We start from the raw sequence: 21,806 nt of genomic DNA, 5'->3' as shown, positions 1-21,806 counted from the left end.
ATATTTTTGTTACTGTTGTATTTTCTGATTCAGGGGGAGATAAAAAGGACATCATAAAAATAATTTAGCTTTAATCACGACAACATGAAAAAATAACTTTTAATATAACTATGTAATAATCTTTTTTTATCTTGAAATGAATGCAAATTTGCCCATTGAATTTATCAGATAGCATTGTTACACAAAAGGTATATATTCATCATAATGTAAGCACCAAACTAAGGGAGTGTTATGTCATGTGTCATATTGACATGAGTCAGAGGTATTACTCTCATCTGTAGGGTACACACTGAAAAAGCAGTTCCAATAAAATGCATAAATCACCACAATTCAGAAATAAAAGAAAAGATAAAATAAAATAAAAATGCTAAAAGAATTGCTTGGAATTATCCACTGGCACATCCAACCAAAATAAAGAAAACATAAGACAATTGGTTACCATGTTTATTTTCTGCTAAAAGAAAATTATTAAAGGAAAAAGAAAAATAATTTTGGTTGATTATGAGCATTAAATAGTGCCCGTATTACAAGAAGAAAATTCTCATGTTCGCACAATAGTTTGTCCTTCTGCTTTTCCCGTAGTTTCTATAGTTCAACCACATTTTTGCTTGACAGACTATTAGAATTTGAAACCCTGTTAACCTTTTATTTCCTTGCTCTGCTGTCCCCATCCCTTGGTTGCTCGCTTTCACCGTTGCCAATCTTCCTCACCAATCCTCACCGAGTCATCGCCTTGCCTCAGGGCGTTCACGTGGTCCCAATCTAGCAATACAGCACATCTCTCCTTCCATGAAGCCACACTCCCCTCCTTCTTTCTGCGACTCTCTCTCTCTCTTCACTCCCTTTCTCATTTCCCATTTTTACTGCTCTCTAATTGCCAGGCAGCTCCGGGGCCAACTCAGCATCTGAGGCATCGACTTTTAATTTTATTAGACCACAGGAAAAAACATGTTTGTCTTTGAAATGTTCAAGCCTTTCTTGATTATGATTATATGGCTGCAGAATGCGTCTAAGTGTGTATACACATACTAGTGTGTATTTCCGCTGGAAGTTATTTTTTCTCCTGTAATGAATCCAGATGGGTAGAATCTGTTTCTATACCCCCTGCTCCTCCTCTACTCCCCCACCCCCGCCCCCCTTTGGCTCTGACAGTGGGGTGAGGCTGTGCTTTTTATTGGCTCTGTGGTTTATGGTGGTAATGATTTACTGAGTCTGGGTCGCTTGGAGGCAGCTTCAAGTTCCTCTCCTCCCTGTTTTCTTCTCCATGCCTTCCCTTCTATCTTTCTCTTCATGTCTATCGCCAAGCACTTAATTTGCTGTCACTCTCTGTTTTCCGTCTGAGGCATAACTGTAAAAGTGACACAGCAGACTGGGTTTGCAATGGCCTTAAAAAGTGGCCCTCTGTGTCATTCACTTGTGATTTGAGGAAAATGATGCAGCTGTTGAAAAGCTTCTAAGTATCCCATTTGACACTGGCAAACTGTTGGGAGTAATAGTGGATATTGAGAGGCCTATGGCATTCAGAAATGCAGTTCATTGACTAAAAAGATCATTCAAATGAACATAAAGAATAGAATTCTGTCATCAGCAACATCATAATTGCATACAATTGAATAAGTAAGTTGAAATTGGATTTCCACTTGGTAACGTTCAATTGCAATCACATATCCACAACTGTGGATCACTGTCACTGTGTTGTTAGCTTAGTTATGACTTTAAACGGAGGGCAAAGGAGAAGAGAGGAGAACTATCTGACAGCACCTTGACAGAACAGCCAGGACACACCGCTCCTTCCCAGGGACACACTTAAACCAGCTTTTAACAGCTTTGGCATGTATATATGTGTGTATCTGTGTTCGTGTGTTTGAGAAAAAGTGTCGACGGGTGGGGCTGGTGCACTGACATACCTAATCCTTGTAAACTCTGAGGGCTGATGGAGGGTGTGCAGCTGCAGGCTGAGATATTTGCTGGAGAGCAAGACGACTGTGAGGACAGTGGGTACAGTGTGTGTTTTGTGCCTTGATGCATGTGTGTTGTTGCTTGTGGGTTTGTGTGTGTGCTCATCTGTGATAGGGAAGACCAAGATCCATCTGTTCTGATCATTAAAACATTAGGATGCTTTTCAATATTCAGAGCACACAAAGACCTTTCAGTGTTGATAAGCCTTCTTAAAATCTAATATATATTCAGATCATAGAAAGAATCTCCTGACTAACAGCACAGATTATAAAACTAGCTTATCTATCTCATTTGGATCGCTTTTTTTTAATCCTCCTTGACCTTTATCCTTTATATCCATCCTCACTGCAATGAATTCCTCATCTATTCTTACTGTCAGTCTAAATGCACGTGCTCTTCTATACACACACATACACAAAATATGTTCTCATTCCAGTTTTATTACTTAAAATACCTAAAAGGGGCCATGTCTTTAACCTCTCACTCATACAGAGCAAACAATGGACTACGCAGGTCTTTTAGCAGTATAATGTAAGTACAGATACTGTCATATTTGCAAGAACAGCTATAGGATTTCCAGTCAGTGACACAGTTATGGATAAAGGAAAAGGGGAAAGAAAAATTTAAAAAATATTTCAATGAGTAACTGCAACGAAAAGATTCACAAATATACTTACAATACCACATTCGTAAATGTGAAATATGTCTGTGAATCAACAAGTGCTACGGGTACCACTACACCACCAGCACCACTGCGGTCAAAAACAATACAATATTTCATTGGTACAGACAGGTTTAGAGTCATCAGATCTCTGCTTGTGCAGACGTAGCTGGTTTTCACAGGGTAAATCCTTTTAGTTGTAATCCAAGCACAGCAAAACAGACAGCAATCGAGTCAATAGATCTGTGTTTAACTCCGTCCATCTTCTTTTTATCCTTTTAGCTTCTGAGCTCACTAAAGTGTGAAGGTTAGCCTCATGGACGCTTACGATTTTCTGTTTTTGGTTGAAATGCTCCGCATTCTTCAGCTCATTTTTTTTTCAGTTGCCTTAACTCTACCTCACCTGATTTATGAATATGTGTACAGGCCAAATCATCCTATCTTACAGATATTACTAAAAAGAACCAGTGCAAAACACGTGTCTGTGCAGACTGTAGGCATTGCAAGCATAAGCAATTAAATCAAAAACAGTTTTTATTGAATTTATCTCCAGGAAAAGTTGTGTGAGGAGAATTACCTCACCTCACCTCACCTAATTCTTTTCTTTTCTTTTTACCTGAGTTGCATCACCAACAGAGCTGCATCTGCTCACACAAAGTTCTAGTTGTTCTGCAAGCACAGATTGGGAATTTGTGAATTCACATTACTAAAACACCTCATTTGTTCCAGAAATAATAAAAGCCGTGCCCTTGAATAGTTTTTAAGTCTCAGTACATTAGGCTTCAAGGTATCCTTATTCTGACCACTCAGTTTAAACTCACAGCCCGTGCCATACGCCTATCATCATCTATGTGAGGGAGTCTGATCTTGCTGGATGACAACTTTTGAAAGAATCTCTCATCTGTTCACTCTCAGCAAAAACAACCGACCAAGTGATAAATCAAAGTTAAAGGCTTGGAAGAAAAAAGACCACAAGGAGAAATGGGGAAACACATAAATATGAGGAGAATAACTCTGTGGTTTGGCTGTGAACAGGGACAGGTAGGGGGAGAAAGACTTGGTGTCCAGGCAAAGAAACACAGGGGAAAAACAGGCCAGAGAAATCCAAAAATATTTAGATGAAAAAAAATAATGGACTGTTGACACCAAATACAAAGGCAAACTGTGTCGGGAATGAGAGAAGGGAAAGGGGAAGGGGAAGGGAAAGGAAATTTAAGTTGATGAACTAGAGCTAGACCTTTGTGCATTCCTTGCTCGAGTCAGGGATTTCTGAGGTTTGGCACTTTATACCACAGCTAGATTTATTTTACCCTTGGAGTTTCACAACGCTTCTTCCCTTTGCCTCCTTATTCTTCTAAGAACTGGATGTGAGGAGAGATATTTGTATAAAAGGATTGATGGGAGTTTTAGGAGGCCATCCTCACGTTAAGAAAGTCTGTTAAAAGGAGGAGATATTTCTTTTGCAAAGGAGGAGGTCATTCGATCCCGGTCGTTAAACAAGAGAACAGCGGCCTGGGATCGGCTTGTAAATGTCCGGAGCTGATGGCTGGAGTGCACATGTTTGCAGTTAGTACAATATAAGATAAGAATTATGTAGAAGATGGAGAAATAGAGTGGGAAGTGTATCATCAGTGTGTTAGGCAGGTCTTGCAATGTTTAATCCACACTACTATGGTATTGGTCGTACACACCTTTTTTTAAGTGTATCATAAATATTGACTGTTGAGTCTTATAGTCTTATATCTCACAATACAAGGCCCAGCCAAAATTAAAGATAGATAAACTTCCAAATTCAAAAAGCACCATAGGAAGCAATTGTTTTGATCCTGCCACCTTATTTGCTCTTTAACATACTGAAAATGAAATGTTTGCTCAAGGCATGCAAAATGCAAAAGTTGGATCTGCAAGAAGTTTAGTTTTTTATGTTCAGCTCAGAGATCTTTTAATATCTCAAGAAAAAACAGTCAAGAGGCCGTTTGAACAATTGTTAATTATTCTTTGGAGCATTTGAAAGACATCCGGGTCATTCAATGCAAAAGTTGTGAGAGATAATAGAATGAAAGATGAAACCAGTCTCCTAAACTAGATTTAAACTAGGGTTATTTCGGTTCAAGCTTGACATTTTAACACCATGGGTTGCCCCACCTTGGACATAAATATGAGGAACATTTCTCACTTGTTTTCATACCATAAATTAAAAAGGACTCCAACTTTTTTTGAGACTAGTTGCCACTGTCAAATTCAAGATGACCTAAACTTTTTCATGAATGTCTCACTTTCAACGTTGGATACGTTTTCTATGTTTTCTATGTTTTCTATGTTCTTTTGTCATTAGATGATTGATTTGTGAGGTTTGTAAATCACTGCATTCTGTTTTATCTACATTTCACAAAGCTTCTAATGCTTTTGGAAATGGGGCTATGTTTCTATACATCTAAAACAGCAGCAATTTACAGACGCAGCTGGGTTGGATTTTGAAATTCAGTTCACTCCAACTGAACTCCGACTTAAGAAGAAACAAAATAAACCGAAAATGAACAAAAGTGTAGTTTATTCCCTTAAGTCCCCATTGCTATACAAAACTACTGGATGTTGTTGTTCGAACATGTGGTTCAAAACTGATTGCAATCATTACCAAATTATTGTTTGTCTTCTGGATTATCTGAAAGCCTGCCTGTGTCTATTTACTTAACTGCAGGAACATCTTACCTGCTTGGTTGGTAGTGATGGTGACAGCGGCGTACTGTCTCATCTTGGGCGCCAGCGCTGACACACCGTTCTGTGCTTCGATCTCAAAGGTGTAGTTTGTGTGGGCTAGCAGATCCCCGACGGTCACCGTGGTGTTGTGGAGACCCGTGGCTCTTGGCAAAAAGCGAACATTGCTCCGGCAAGGCTCACAACGCTGGGTTCCACTGTTGCTGCCGTTAGCAGCAACACCACGGCAGCGCTTGCAGAGGACAGTAAAGGTGATATCTTTGCGTCCTCCTGCGTCTTCTGGCCAGCTCCAGTCCAGGATAACTGAGGTCTCGTTGATGGAAGAGATCACATTCCGAGGAGCTGAAGGAGGTCCTGTTGGACAAAGAGGAGACAAGAATTAAATGTTGTGGAAGAGGAGAAGGCAAATGGATTTACAGAGAGTCAAATTCATAAATGGTCATTTTTCTTCCTTACTTTGATTATTTGACTGAATGTTTTAGCAGTAGAAGTGACGATTATTCAAATTTAAAAACTAATGATTTTTTTTCTTTAATTGTCATTATGAGTGGTGTAATACATATAGTTTTGAAAAAAAAAGTATTCAGCTCCCCCCCAAAAGTCAATACATTGTACTTCCCCTGTCTGCAGCAATTTCAGCTGTAAATTCCATGCATGTCTCTAACCACTGGAATTTTAATCCACTTCTCAAGATAAAACTGCTCTAGCTTCTTCAAGCTGGGTGCTGTTGGTGTACAGCAATCTTGAAGCCATCTCTATCTGATTGAGGTCTTGGCTTTGGAGTAGGTCATTCCAAAACATTGACATATTTTGTGTTAAACCACTTGAGTGTTGCTTTAACACTATGCTTTTGGCCATTTGCCTGAAGTTGAACCTTGGTTCCTAGTCTCAATTCTCTAAAAGACTCAAACAGGGTTTCCTCAAGAATTCCCCAGTATTTAGGCCCATCCATCATTACTTCAGTTCTGACCAATTTCCCATTTCCTGCCAATGAAAAAAAACATCCCCACAGTATGATGCTGACACCACCATGCTTCACTTGGGGATAGCTTTCTAGAAGTAATGAGAGGTAGCGGGTTTGAGCCACACACGTGGTTTTCCTTGATGGACAAAAAGTTCAGTCTTAATTTCATCTGACCAAAGTACTTTCCTCCACATGTTTGGGAGTTTCCCAGATGCCTTTTGGAGAAATTTATTTTTTCTTTTTCCTCTAAGTAATGACTTTTTTTGGCTACTCTTCCACAAAGCACAACTTCGAGGCGTGTCTGGCTTACAGTAGTACAATGAACAGACACTCCAGTCTTTGCAGGTCCTTCAGGGCTTTTTTATACTATACATGAGATAAGTAACAATAATGGATTGATTAATCTATTAAAGTGATCACATTCAGTCATAAGCATGTTGGTCACGTTTAATTTGATATCACTTTTTTTTTTAACAATTCATGTTAATATCATAATATGTCAAACACACACTGGTTTTGTGAGATAATTTGTTTATGGATGTGAGCATTGTATATTACTGTTTCACATGTACAGGTTGTGTACCAGTCAGTGTTACCATCACTGCTGGGTGTCAAAAGTGAAGCAGCGACATCATCAAAATAAGAAAAGAAAAAAATCCTCCGGATATCCGTTTTACAACATTTCGTTTTTCAATCAAATTTGCCATCAAGCTAACGAACAGCATTGTTTTAAACTGAATAAATGGGAGCAGTTCAAAATATTGATACAGAGTCAGACAGAGGAGAGCGTCAGCCTAAGCTCAAACATTTTTAAACTCTGTTTTCTGTTATTTTCTTGGCACAGATAGCTTAAAAAATGACTTGGTGCTGCAGCAAATCATCTATGGCACAATCACAGTTTGACAGTTCTGTCAGATCAGCCGATCAGTAGCCAAATTAACTCTCTGCTGCCATGCTGAAAGTTATGTATCTGACCTAGTGTGTGTGTGTTTGTGTATATGTTACTACGTCTGATCAAGTCAGAGTACTGTTGCATATGTTGGGTTGATCTAAAACATAGTCCTGTAAAATATACATATAAATTATTTAAATTACAGGTTACAAAGCAAAAAATTCACAAGAGCGCCAAGGGGATTGAATCCTTTTTTCAAGGAACTTTCCACAAAATAACTGCTGGCATTGTAATCCAGCTATTTTACTGTGAGGATTGGCATATGTAAGAAAATGCAAAAACAAGCAGATACATTTTTGATATGTATATTCAGTAAAAAGTAAAATTGTTGGTCTTAAAACAGAAGAAGGCCAGATGAATAGTTACAGTTTGTTGTGTGGGCACTGTCAGCCTACCGAAGGTATCCAGGTAGCTTGGTTACAAGCAGAATGCATTACAACAAAAAGCAGCTTTACCTTGCTTAGTTCTGATTCCTGGAACAATAAGTAAACATGGCTCAGCTGACATGAAGCGTCTGCATAATTTGTAACGTATCGGTAAATCAAAGAAGTATTTTGGATCAATAACATTAAGAGCTTTATATACAAGTAACAGGATTTCAAAATCTATCTTCTGAGCCAATGAGTCAGTGAAAATGCTCTTTTTGTCTCTCTCTTTCCGTTTATGGATCTATGAAAAAATAAGAAGTGCATGTCATCGCTGAAAAAAGTGAGTCAAACTCTCACATACACAAATAAAAATGTCTTATTACAAACAGACTGTCATATTCTCAGATAAAAGCTTTGGCAAATACAGAGAACACTAAACAAAAGTGCCAAAACTGTCGTTGGGATACGAGCAGGCAGGGGAAGCAAGGAGATTAAAATGGTCTTTCTGGATTGCGGGTGGAAATAAAATGCTTTGTACATTTGGTTTCACTAATTTACTTCCCTCTCAAACTATGGATAACTCTGGTCTTAGTAATCTGTATTACACTCTCTCATGTTCTTGTACAAAAGCAGTTACAAGTAAAAGAAAAATAGACTAAACATTTAGTCATATAGAAAATCAGATAAAGACATTTGGAAATCTTCTGGTTCCAAAAATGTAAGTCTACAAAGACTTTTTGAATCTGTCATAAGAAATCCAACATGAGCTGAGAAGAAGAAAAACATGAGAAAAAGAAAAGGGAAGATAAAAAAAAGGAAAAGATTTATGGAATTGAAAACAGCCAGCAAATCCTTCAAATTTTCTAATGGTGAAAATAGACCTCTGAACATACTCATGTTCAACTCAGCGGACCAGATGAAAGTTTTGGGTGTGTAATGCAATGAAGCACCTATACAGACATTAAAAAAATGTCCCCGAGAAACCAACATGAACTGATCCCATGATACAATGTCAAAATAGTAGATAGGTATCAAGATTACAGTACTGTGCAAAACTTTAACGCACTCCAGCTGTTTGAATACCTCCCAACATCCTTCCAGACCATCACGCAGGCTTGCAGTTACTTGGTTTTGAATTCCAAAATAATTTTGCAGGGTGACTGTGACTACAGACAATCAACCAACATGTTTCCATATCACAGATTAGTATTGTGGCAATTCTGTTCTTTATTACCAGTACAAGCAGCTAGTGAAAGTGTACCCAGAAGGACTGGTGCTGTTTTAAAGCCAACCTTAACTTTTAGTGGTTGAGCCATTTGTTCTGTATCATATATGCAATGTCCAGTCGCGCACAAAGAGCCTTATGTATTGACCATTCTTTGTTACTTCATGTTTCAGAGAAAAAAAAAAAAAATAAGCAAGGTGGACTGACATTTTGCACATATTTGTTTTAATTTGAAGTTGGTGCTGTGGACTGCGGAGGAATGTGTTGATGCATTTAAAAGTGATTAAACAGAATTCTTGTGAGAGTACAGACCACTGTTTAAACAGCTGCTACTAAATGATCTTTTATTGAATACAGAAGTAAATACAGTACTGCTGAGTTTCCTCTATTTTTCCCTGTTTAACATTTTAGTTTTCTCTCTCTGCCCTTTGAGGTTGTCCTGCCAATATTTTCAAATTTCCTGAGTCAACTTGAAACAACCTCTACCAGGCCCGCTAACAATAAAATCCCTCTCCGGAGATAATCATGATCATTATCTGCTAGCAGCTAATCTATTCATTTTCAGCTTTTGCGTTGCTCTGTCTGTCGCAGTGAGGTGAAATTTGCGTAGATGACAAGATGATGTTGAGATAATCACAACAGGGACCTCGCGTGACTGTCTTTCTAATTAGGATTCTGTCTATGACCAGGCTTGATTTATGTTTTCTACTGTTCTCCACACAGCCCCTTTTGTAGCGAATGTATCCATAATCTGACATCAGGGAATGCACTGATTTATGGTTTTACAGTGAATTCGTTTTGGAATGCTTGCAGGAGGCATCTGCATCTGCAAACCATTTCCATCAGACGGAAGCAAGTGAGAATAATTGAGGGGGTTGAAAGGGTGGTAAAAAGTTTGTGGGCAGTCTTGGCTTACTCGACCTTTAAATAAACGAGGAATTTCAATAATTTTTGTTCATTGTTTTTTTGTTTTCACAGGTGAACTGGAAAACTGTTAATTTTTCATATTTTTCGTTAAATAGAGAAATGTCTAACTTTCAGCATTTGATATGTTTTCTAAAGTGGTTCAAAGTGTTCAAACTCTTTTGGAACTGAGGTTGTAACTTTAGATGCATTCATTTTAGATGGATTAATTTCATACCATATGAGGTTTTTAATAGTTCTTCTGTAGTAAAAAAAAAAAAATGTAAAAGATCTCAATGCACCTAGAGCATCCTTGGGCACATCATGGAATGTGTATCATATCAGCCGAAAACAATAATGCTAATCAGAACATAAAAACACTTACGTGTACAGGCCATTGAGGCAGGGTCTCCCTCGGCACGAAAGTAGTTTTTCTCACAGCCACAGTGCAGTGACCCCTCATGGTGAGAGAAACTATGGGGTGGACACTTTGAGCACTCCATGTTGCCGACGGTTGATTTGTAGAAGCCTGCCCTGCACGCTGGAAACAAAAGAACACAGACAGATACATGAGCATCGTGCTGAACCAGCACATGGACAGGCTCTATAATAGCTTCATTCTTCTTCAGGGCACCTACAACAATAGCAAGTGAGAAATGAGAGATTGGGAGCATTTAATGTAGTCTCTGTCTCTCACACACACACACACCAACAAAGAGCAGGAAAAAGAATAAATGTAAATCTGCTGTTAATGTAACGGGAATCCACTGGCTACTAGTAAAACAATAATTCTCTGAAATGTCTTTATCTCTGTTTCCTTCTACCCTCAGCTCTCAGAAGGCACAACATGAATAATGCAAATTGTCCCCACAGATAAAAGGGATGCTCTCCTTAAATATCTGTGGTATTAAATCTGCACTCAGCAGCTCTTTTAACTCCTACTCAACACAAATCTGTTGCAATCTGCGCAAGTAGGGTGACACTCCACCACTGTATATTGCATATGTAATTAAAAGTGTGACTGTAGGAGGGAAGATCAAGGCAGGTGGAAGTGGGATGGGTAGAAAGAAAAGATAAAGAAAAAAAAAACTGATGTTTCCTCTAGTTTTTTCTTTCTTCTTTTTGTTCTTTCTCCACCTATTTAGTTAAACGTTGCTTTATCTGCTGTAGCTTTTTTCCTTTAGCTAAAGGTTGAAACCCCTGTCGTCTTATCTAGGCTCACTGCCAGGATCAAATGCATTTAAGCCTACAAAATACCTTCGAGTCAGACATTGAGAGCACTGAACTTCTAAGGACTAGAGGTGGATGAAAGTTCTCCTCCAATATTAAACAATCTTATCAAAAAAGGCTTTCTTTGAGCATTGAAAGATGTGTTTGCATGTTCGACACACGAATTACATCAATTTGGATAAACTGCTATTGAAATCATGGACTTTAAATGAACAATTGATTTAACACATAGGATGTGGGCGACACTGATAAGAGCTGAAAGATTTTTATTTAAAAGCAAACAAAGCTCTGTTACAGTAATATGACACTGTTGCACACATGCTCAGATAAACAAGCATGCTTTCTTTCTCACACGCGATTAGAGAAATGGCTAGCAGCAATAGCAGCGAGCCAGCAGAATGTGTGGGCTCAGCAGAACAGGCCTGACAGATCCCAGTGGTCGACAGCACACTTCTGCAAAAACCAACACTGCTGATACTACTGCCGTATCCATCACTGACACTGACACACAAAAGCCCCTATGCTGCACTAAATACTGAACTATCTACAACATCTATATGTGTGTGAGTGCGCGGGGACATGCTTGCTGCGGTGCTTGAGCGTAATAGAATGAGGAGCGGGTTTGAATAGCTTTGTATGATCGTACTGACGGAATAGCGATTGTAACACTTGCTGACACACACAAAACAGACCACCCTGATTGGAAAACAAACTAGGAAATTAGACCTGACAGCCAGCACCCCTGGCCAATCAGGTAACAGAAGCAGGAAGGTAGCAACTGGGTTGTAATTAAATGCTCATGGACTATAGAAGAGATTACACAGAAAAAAGTTACAATGAATAAATGTCATGCTTCTGACAGACGTAGATTTTCACCTGATCCTTCAAGTTATTTGCAACTATCGACAGAACATGTATGGCCTGAACATTTCACCCTGGACAACTCCAAAGAAAGATACTTTCACCACTGTATTCAATGAACTGTTGAACCACTGAGCTCAAGTCCAACTAGATCTGTTTCTGTTTAGCTACAGTATTCAAATATCACTGATAACTTATCACAGATGATCATAACCTTGTCTTTTTTTTTTTTTTTTCGGTTCCAGTCAGAAATTAGATTTGCTAAGGCTCTTTAGAAAACATCACTCTCATGAGTAGATATGGCACATTTGTCAGGACTGTTGCAATCTGTAGATGAATACATATTTTTAGGAGTCTAAGTGTGACTGTGTAATAAAGGGAGTGGCTGGCGGTGTTATTCCAATGCCTTGCCTATGCATTCATATCCCGGACTGTGCTGATGGTTGAATGTGCTACCAAATGTTATGAGAACAGGGATGTCCCCGTCTATCCTCAATAATCTTTTGAAGACATATCTCTTCCCTCTCTAGGACTTCTACCACCCTAACAACTCTTAACTGCCAACTACTTTGCACTTCTTTACTTGTCCTTCGTGCACTCTGTCCTTTAAATAGATTTGGTACTTAATGCTTACGCCTGGGCTTTTTGATTCACTGAAGCTTGAATGTTGCTACTCATGTGTAGGTCGCTTAGGATAAAAGCATCGGCTAAATGTAAATGTAGCCCATTTATTGTACCAGAAATTTGTCATATTGACTTCAGTTAAGTAATATCAGTCATGTTTAATTAGGTTAACTGGTGCATGTGCCCGCTGTCACAGGCATATTAGCCACAGTAAAGATGGATGACATAGTTGGTGCTTCTCAAAGTCATGGATGCTTCATTGGTAGGATAGTTCCATTCAAGTTGTGTCCATCTTAGGGGAGACTCCTTTCTTACATTTTGGAAACACATAATGGACAGTCCTAAAATGTGGGTGTGTATATCGACTAGAGTCCCACCATCAATTACACTGCACACACACAACAGCTGAGATGCAGACTGGTGGCTGTCAGTTGGTAACCTTAAATCCATTCATACTGGCAGTTTATACTTTGCTGTTCTTTGATGGACCGCATTACAATGGAAAATAAATAAAAGTTTCAGTGCAAATTGCACCAACGTCGATTTATCTTTTTCCTTAACTTTAACATATGCAAACGATAGTGGGTTCTTGTAGAACACTAAAGTTACACAAAAACAACATTATCAAAACTTCACCAAATGAAGGAGTAAGTCCTTCAAAGAAAATTTTTTTGTGACTTATCATCCCAGGAATATAGCCATTCCTCGACTTCGAAGAGCACCAAGTCAGTGGCCTTTGCCAAAGTGACGACATGTTGATACACAGTGTGGCATTGTTTTTGAGATTATGGAAGTATGAAGTAGGATGTAATTTAAGAGAAATACTGAACAACTTCAGCTGACATCATCTTTAAGATCATCTGTGAGTTCACAAATAAAAGACGGATTAACAGATATAAAGATATTACAGAGAAGAGTGTTGGTCCTTAACTAAAAATACTTTTTAGCTGTACCACAGTCTTGACATTAGAATAATGAAAAATATTACCAGACTTCTTGTTTAACCATCATTGTTCTGCAACTGATCAAAGAACTTTGCATCTTGTTACGCTTTATTAAACTGCTGACAAGTCAACACAATGGGAATATAGGATCATTTCCACTTGAAAGTTGAAATATATAAAGAATTGTTCAATGAAAAACAGACACAAAACTTATCAAATGCATAGAGCATCTCATAAACCCTCAATGTACCGTTAAAGTTAATAACCAAAGTAGCATTTACGGTATGAGGTTTTCATGTGACAGTATAGTGATATGTTGTATTTTCTTGACCACAACCCTATAACTATTTTTATAACTGCTGGAAAAGGATAATAACGGCCCTGTTTCTTCCCAAAGTCTGTGCCAGAATAAAAAAGCAGCTCTGACAGGGACTGATGTTAAAATCAGATCTGGCTTGCAGGAGGTTAACTCCTCATCTCGAGGAGAGCTGAGATGTGTAGACATCTGTGTGTGCAGAAGCATGAGTGGAGAGTATAATACCATTCGCAGTAGTATGTGTGTCTGGGTGTGTTTGTCCCTGCCCATCTTCACTGTTAAGGTATCTGAGATTAATTAAAAGATGCAACATTGCTTACATTTTTACTCTTGTTGTGGGGACGTCAAATGGTATACACAGTCATATTCTGGGTGGATGATATCCATAAAGGTCCAAAAAGCTAGTAACCACTTGATTTATGATTGGGAAAGGGAAGTTTTGGAAGTCCTCCACCTGAAATCCTATAGCTCATTTAAAGTATTCCACCTTCATGTGTCAGGTTTTAGAGTAGATATCGTTATCATGAGTTTAATTTAGTAAGCCACAAAATATTCATAAGTAGGAACGACTCAGCATGGATGGTGCAGTTTTAGTTATTCATTTATGACACTAGATCAAAACCAAGACAAGACAATCGGTTCCTCAATTATGAGTTATGTTCAGTTAATGACACACTGCTTTACTAAAACAGTTAGGTTCATGCAAGAAGATACCTGTTTAGGGTTAAAGAAAATCATGGTTAGAGCTGTGATATATATTTGTACCATCACCTCCATAAGCCCTATTGGTTGGTTGCCGTGGTTAGATGTAAAGACATCATGCTATGATGTCTGAAAATATTAAAAAAATGCAACTGTAACCATTTTTTACAAACCCCATACAGTCCTCTCACAGTCACCAGAGGTCGCATATTCTACATATCCCTCCCCCATGGGGACATACATGGAGCGTATGAGGACAGTTTTGTTTGGGGTAATGTTAGGTTTAGGTTAGGTTACTAAGTAGATTCAAACATTTTTTGTGGAAATATTACTGTCCTGAAAAAAATAACTAAATACTTAGAAAGGAGATAAATAGGAATTTTCTATTTCATAAATAATCTTGACTCATTTTCAAATCAATAGCTACAACAGGAACACCACGTCTGCACTTTTTCTCAAGTAGTACATTTTCATAGACACACCGACAAACACACACACACACACACACGTGTCAACAGCCACAGCAGCTGAAGTTGTCTAAATTCTCACACAATCACAGGGGTATAACACCATGTTTTTTTATTCTCTACATAATGGCAGCTGTAACACAATCGCCTCACTCACTTACACATACACGCATGTAGAGCTGCAGCAGTCACATGATATGGTGGTTGTAACTGGGGCTGCAATTTGCTCAATCAATAGTCTAGGTCACAGGAAACCATCATCAATAATTAACAACACTGCTGGATGCTTTAGTGGTCACATGAGGTCCCTCTCCCTGTGACATGTAACTGATGATCTAATCTAAAGCAGAGATATATTGTTTTTTTTTCCTTTTTTTTTTTTTTTGTTTACGTGAGTGCAGTTAATGTCTAATTTATCATATATCATTCTACACTGTTTTTTGTTGGATGTCTATAGCAACTTCCATGAAAGACACCTGGAATGCTCTCAGGACTCAGTGTTACTGTCACAATTCACTTTTTCAGTAAAAACTAAAGAATGTGCCCCAATGCAACTTGCAATCATCTTTTTGAATAACTAGTGCAACCAACAAGCAGTACAAATTGACAACAAACTTTAGCGTGCTTATCCATAACATAATTAAGATTCATTAGAAGCCTTGATAGGTTTTTATTAGAATAACCTGGCAAAATGTAATTACCCTCAGCATGTAACGTCTCACATGATTTTTGTTCAAATGACCCCTGATCCCTGTCATTACTTGTAAATTGATTGATGTCACGTAGGGAAAGTACCTCTGCCTCTGAACCCCCATCGTTCTGTTTCCCTGAGCCAAAGCTTTAGCCTTGGTCGAGATCTCCTGCACACACAGGGAGGTTCAGTCTGACTGCAACCTGAGCCAAAGCAAAATACCAACCCAACAACTGATTTCCTGTTTCCATACCTCCTCCGCCTTTTTTCTCTTTCAACCCGACAGGATTGCAATGACTTTCACTCCCTCTATACTCCTCTTCCATCTCCCCCCGTCTCCACCTTCCCCTCGTCCTGCCCTCCCTCTTCCATTTCTTTTCGGCTCCATTCTTCGTTCCTTAATTGGAATAGCTCTCTTTGAAATGGAAAACTTATTTACTTTGACAGCTCGGGCTTTTGGCTGGGAGTCTTATCCGGAGCCACTTGTTATGTTACTGGAAACACGGCAACAGTAAACATCTTGCCCTCTACCTTAAAATCCCTCCTGGGGCCAACCAGTAACAAGTTACAGAAATCTGAAAAAGGTCAAAGTCTTTTATGAGACCACGATGCATTTTGGAGGGATTTTTTTCTCTGTTTAATGATGAAAGTGTTGTACGGAATTATTAGATATTAGATAGGAAAATCAATAAAAAAGCAGCTAGAATAATGAATGTCAGCAGCAAAATAATGCCAGCATTTATTTCAAATAGCCACAGTTACAAACATACACATCCTGAAAATAAAAAAGTCACATTAAGACACTGAGGACTAACTCATGATGACATTACTCTACACACAAAGCAACCCAGACATCCATTATGCTGAATTACAATCAATTTGTTGAAGCTAATATGTCAGTAGCCCAATAAAATTATTTTACTTTTGTCAGAAGTTTAAATGAAACCAATAATCAGAGCTGTTAGCTTGTGTCTTGGGGCAAATTATTACGCATTCCATCTCTTTTATGCTCAATTATAGTGTCATTTGCCATGATAATCACACTGGAGACATATCAGAGTTAATCTCTTTGTCAGTAGTAAATAAGGCAGACGAAATGCTTGTGCCCTCTGGTCTGAAAAGAAAAGTTGGTCTGCACATTTGGAACCCGCAAAAACCCCCATGATCCTGAATCCAGGAACTGGAGAACACATTAATTTCCAAACTAAACTAAATTTAGTTTTCTTCAACATTATGGGAGCCACTTAAGCTAATGAAAATATACCATAAGAAAGGGCTTTAATGGGCTTTCAACTTTTAATGGCATAACTGTTAATGATTACACTGTGGTCCTTTTAGTCTTGTGTTGGCATAGCATGAGCTGGAAGAAGGAACAGCTATTAATTATTTAAGAGTTCCACAAGGGTCCCAACTTGCAGAATCTACATAATAAAAAGAAAAAAATAAATACTTCAGGTCATAGCTAAAACTACTGGCAAGAGGGAATTATGTCTTTTTAGCTTTGATATGCTTTCTTAGTGCTGACCACATCCACCTCAAGTTTGGCCAGAATATATTGAGACACTGTTGATGCTTAATTGTAAAAAAGAGCCAAGATTGTGAGTTTTGATGTTTTGCCATAAAACAGGAAATTGCTGTTGAGGGCTTACAGATGCTGAAAAACTGAAAAAAATTGCCACACATCAAAAGTGCAGGAAATATAATATCTATTAATATCTGCCATGTTTCACTCACGTGTGAAATTTGGTAACCATATATAACATCACAAGTGTAATGTATGTATATGTCAGTCTAATTTAAAGACCCTTGTTCTAATAAATAATAAAGTTTTTGAGTTTTCATTTAGTGGTGAACCTCACTGTGTCGCCATAAAACAGGCAGTTGCTTTAACTGACACATATTGTACATGGCTGAATTTTTTTCCCATACTTCTTCATGCTCGAAAAGAGTACAAACTTAGAGAAACCTGCGCTATTATGAGTTCACAGTCCCCATAATGTAAAAAGGATGTCTGTCTTGAAATTTACAGGGTGCGTCCTACAGATCATACATGTGGACATAACATAATAAGTAGGTGTTTTCTAACACTACATTGCAGACAGGAACAAATATATAGTTCTGTAGTACAACATCCAAATCATAGTCCAGACTTGAAAACTTCTTCACCACTGCGATCAAATGAGTCTGCTGTGGTGTGAACCAACATGTGCACAGGTGTGAGGCCCTGCTTGCAGCTTTGATTGCACATTGAATTTATTTTCTGCTTTTACAAAAACAAAACGCACATATGATTTTTTTCCCCGTTTCCAATTAAATTTAAACTTTAATGACATGGCTCAAAAGGAAATGCACTATCACTGCTCCTGATTTTCCAAATGTTTCAAACTTAATCTACTTTTTTCATTAGATTTAGGTCCGTTTATTCAGAAAAAAACTGAAGAACAACACAGTCCTGTCACTGGAGAACAACATTGCTCTTGCAGCTCTCTTAGACAACCTAAAACATAAGTCAGTATCTGATCCTGATGCTCAGTTTTATCACGGTAATGACCTCATAAGCTGGGCTTTCAGCTGTAACAGAAATGAAGCAGTTGGTTTCATGAGGATGAGATGCTAACTGAAGAGTAATGACCTGGAAAGACCCTGCTTATCAAATGTGTTTATCTTTGCACACTGAAAGAGACGCTTCTGATGCCTAGTCCCTGTTTGTGTGTGCGTGTGCACACAATTGAAAGTCCTCTCAACCAACAGCTTCTTTCTTCCCGTGTGAAAGGAAGTTTCCACAAGTATGCATTTGAGTGCGTGAAAGTGGGTTTTGCCCATATGTATGTGTTTGATTGTGCACAAACTGGCACAAAACAGGCTTAATGAAGTGATCTGATCCAAGACTGATTTGCATGATAAAGCAGCCTGATGAGGAGTCTAAAAGAAGCATAAAAGAAAGAAGAGGAAGATGAAGGCAGATGAAGGAGGAGGATGGGATGAGTTGGGAGAGAAGAGGAGGGAAAGAGAGAAGCTCTCCATTACTGATATCAGGTCAGATAGGGAAGCAACGAAACAAACTAATGTTATTTTGGTTTTCATCAAGTTAAACACTTCAGATATTTTCATGAGGAAAAATAAATGCCGCGTGTACGTTTTCCTTCAGGTATACACAAATAGCAACCTATGATATTGGAGTTGTGTTAATAGCTTTCTCCATGTTTTCCAAAAACAACCTGATCCGTCTAAAGTACTGTTATAAATTAAACTTAATTATTTCCATGAAAGGAAAACTGTGTTTATGGTGATTAATATTATATAATCATAATATAACTGATGTGGCCACAGTCTGCTAACTCCACTACATTGGTTTTCATTGGAAATATTGGCTTTCATGTATCAGTCTAATCAGTATGATTTTAAAAAAGGAGTGTGGGTGAATTCTTCCTCTCCATGTAAATGCACAATTGCTTTCTTTATGTTCTAGGAAATTAGCAGAGTCAACACAGCTGATGCTCATTAAAATACACTCTTGACTGAGGTGCTGTGTTGTGGCATCAAAACATCCTTCAGATACAGGGAAACACAAAGGACTATGAAGACAAACGTTCAAATTTCACAGTCATTGCATTTTTTTAACACACTTTTTTTTCATTGTGAATGTTGTAAAGTGGTAAATTAGTTCTTTTACTAAATGCAAAAAACATCCTATGTTTATAATAAACGGGTTTCATTCAGTGCCGCTGCAAATTCGAAGCAATCTTTTGAAAAGCTGCAAAAAAGAAATGTAAAATGTTTTCATTGAATGGTAGAATAGAAGGTGGTGTCAGCAGACAGTGGCAGTGTAGACTACATTGCTCAAGGCCTTTAAAACTGCAGCTACAGTAGAATAAGTAGCAAACATCCAGGAAGAAAATATAACAAATACTGCTGTGAACACCCACAAGAGATAAACGGAGAGAACTCTTCATAAGGAATCCCCTGTACTTTCTGGGATATATGGGACGTCAGATCTGGCCAGATCACACAAGTCTGTTGTTTGATGGCTTAGACCAGAAATTAGACATTGAGGCTTTTTAATAGGACCACCTCATATGCATCAGATCTTCTCCATTTGCTTTTTCCTTTTTATATCTTTATATCATACTTTTGTCTATATTTGATACACTATATAGAATTAGGTACAGAACTCTTTGAAGAATACCACCTGTGGGGCCTGTCCTTAAGACTAAATTAACAGAGGATTGAATCAAAATAGCAAACTCATTAAAATAGTATGTGTATGAATTTGCGTGTGTGCTTCTTTGTGTATGTGCAAAGCTTTTGGGAAGGACAGTAAACTGGGACAAAACAGGGCAAGTACTGTACAAACCCCACACATGCAGAGGCATGGATCAACTCCCTGCTGTATCCATCAAGGATGCAATTACTGCTTCCTACACACTCCACACTCCAGAGATTAGCCAGGTCAGTAAGAATATCCAGGACATCCAGCACACCAGCTGGAACACACTACATGTTCAGGAACACACACGCACACGTGCACAAATGGTAGCAACACCACATTTACAAATCAACACGCCCTTTTATATCTGTGTGTATGCAGCCACTGTGTTTGAAAAAGACACTGACCTCAAACTGCCCTCCCACTTTCCCCAATACTGACACAGACACACACACACACATATGCAAATTCCACTGTTGAGTCCCTGGAAACACAGCACACAAACGAAGCAGAGTTTAAACCCATTTGCCTCTACTCATCCTTTACAGCACCATTATGTTTCTTTTAACAGGACAGATAACCAGCCATGTACACCAGATACCCTTTCACACAAGGACACTAGCTGTCGTCATCTTGGTGATTTAGCTAGCTAGACCATTGTCCTATGATCCAATGTGTGACAATAGTAGCCAGAGGCAACCAAGCCACCTTTTCCATTTTAACATGGCAAAATTGATGTTGAGCCCAGACAGATTTACAGCCTTTGTGTATGGAATTCACACAGCCACTGTTGCTAAAATTAAAAGTGGAAAGCTTTCAAATATAAGTAACCCATAACAATGACTACACATCTGAAGAGAATGCTGCATTCTAGTTGTTTCTTATCACAATAGAATCTTTCTTGAGTATATATTATTATGACTTATTAATGAAAAAAAAAAGTATTCCTGACATAACTTGTGATAGATTCATGACTTCGTAATGAATGTGTGGCTGGGAAAACCAGAGTGAAAATGGATGAGAAAGAGAGAGGAGGTAAAAGAGAAGATCTTTCATTGTTCCTTTTCCATATACATGTTTCAGGATCAGGTGTGTGCGTGTGTTCACATTTGTGTGTGGTTGTGTGTGGAAGCCCAGTTCCATTCGTGGGACTACACAGGATAATTTTATTGACCAGTGCCAGCTAGGACACGCTCTCAACTTTAAGAGAAAATAGGTCATCTGCATTGAGGCTGGACACACACACAGAACACACTCGCTCACAGACACATTCAGAACCAATACTGTTGGCCCACTTTACTGAATGTGTTCAGTTAGCTTGACCAAATGAAATTACTGATGTTAAGCATATGACTGTCGGAACAAAAATAACTATTCAGTTGTAAACTTCTTTGAAATACATCCAAAAAGTTTGAATACATACAGGTAAAGTAATATATTTTATAATAGTTGACTATTGGAGACAATCAGATGTAACTGCATTTAGGGGAGCTTTGTTTGTTTTTAGTTTATGTGATGATTTTAAGGTTATTTTAAAGTCTTTCCCAACATACCATTAATGTAATTAAGATTTTTCCTCTAAAAGAAAAAAAAAACTGACTCAAAGACATTAGAGTTAAGCATTAGTTAAGTACAACTCCTGAGTTCTTACTCCTCCTAGTCCCTTCAGTGTCATAATTCAGATCAACGTGCAACTGATTTCTAGTCACTGAGCCTCAGATGGGGAGAAGCTGCTCTGAGTTCTGAGGTCTTAGCAGAGAACTGCAGCGAAAAATTCTTCGTGGCTGGAAAACCTGAGGGGATCCGAAGGATATAAAGACCCTAAACAGAAACCTGCATATAAACCCACTCAGATATGTGCATATTCTGACAGATACCTCAGAAACAAGCCACAGAAGGTAGCTGCTGCCATATGTTAAAATTAGTCCAGGCTTCTCTGATAGTATGGCATTCTAGTTCTTCACATTGCCCAAACTGTTACTCTCATTGGGACACATGCAGCCCATAATGGATGCTG

At 38.4% G+C, this 21,806-nt stretch overlaps 1 protein-coding gene across 2 annotated transcripts in view; it reads right to left on the bottom strand.

Annotated features, from left to right (window-relative positions):
• Window positions 1–21,806, bottom strand: part of epha3 (eph receptor A3) — a 102,025-nt gene that overhangs the window by 35,798 nt on the left and 44,421 nt on the right. For both annotated transcript variants that reach the window (XM_075479895.1, XM_075479894.1), the window contains exons 4-5: window positions 10,133–10,288; window positions 5,330–5,689 (exon numbers count right to left, since the gene is read on the bottom strand). In XM_075479895.1, the coding sequence (XP_075336010.1) occupies window positions 5,330–5,689; window positions 10,133–10,288 (516 nt within the window). The remainder of the gene's footprint in view (window positions 1–5,329; window positions 5,690–10,132; window positions 10,289–21,806) is intronic.

The sequence above is a fragment of the Odontesthes bonariensis genome, chromosome 12 (genome assembly GCF_027942865.1).
Source record: "Odontesthes bonariensis isolate fOdoBon6 chromosome 12, fOdoBon6.hap1, whole genome shotgun sequence".
NCBI classification, from domain to species: domain Eukaryota; kingdom Metazoa; phylum Chordata; class Actinopteri; order Atheriniformes; family Atherinopsidae; genus Odontesthes; species Odontesthes bonariensis.
The sequence above is the reverse complement of the archived record's forward strand: the minus strand, read 5'-3'. Positions and strand labels throughout refer to the sequence as shown.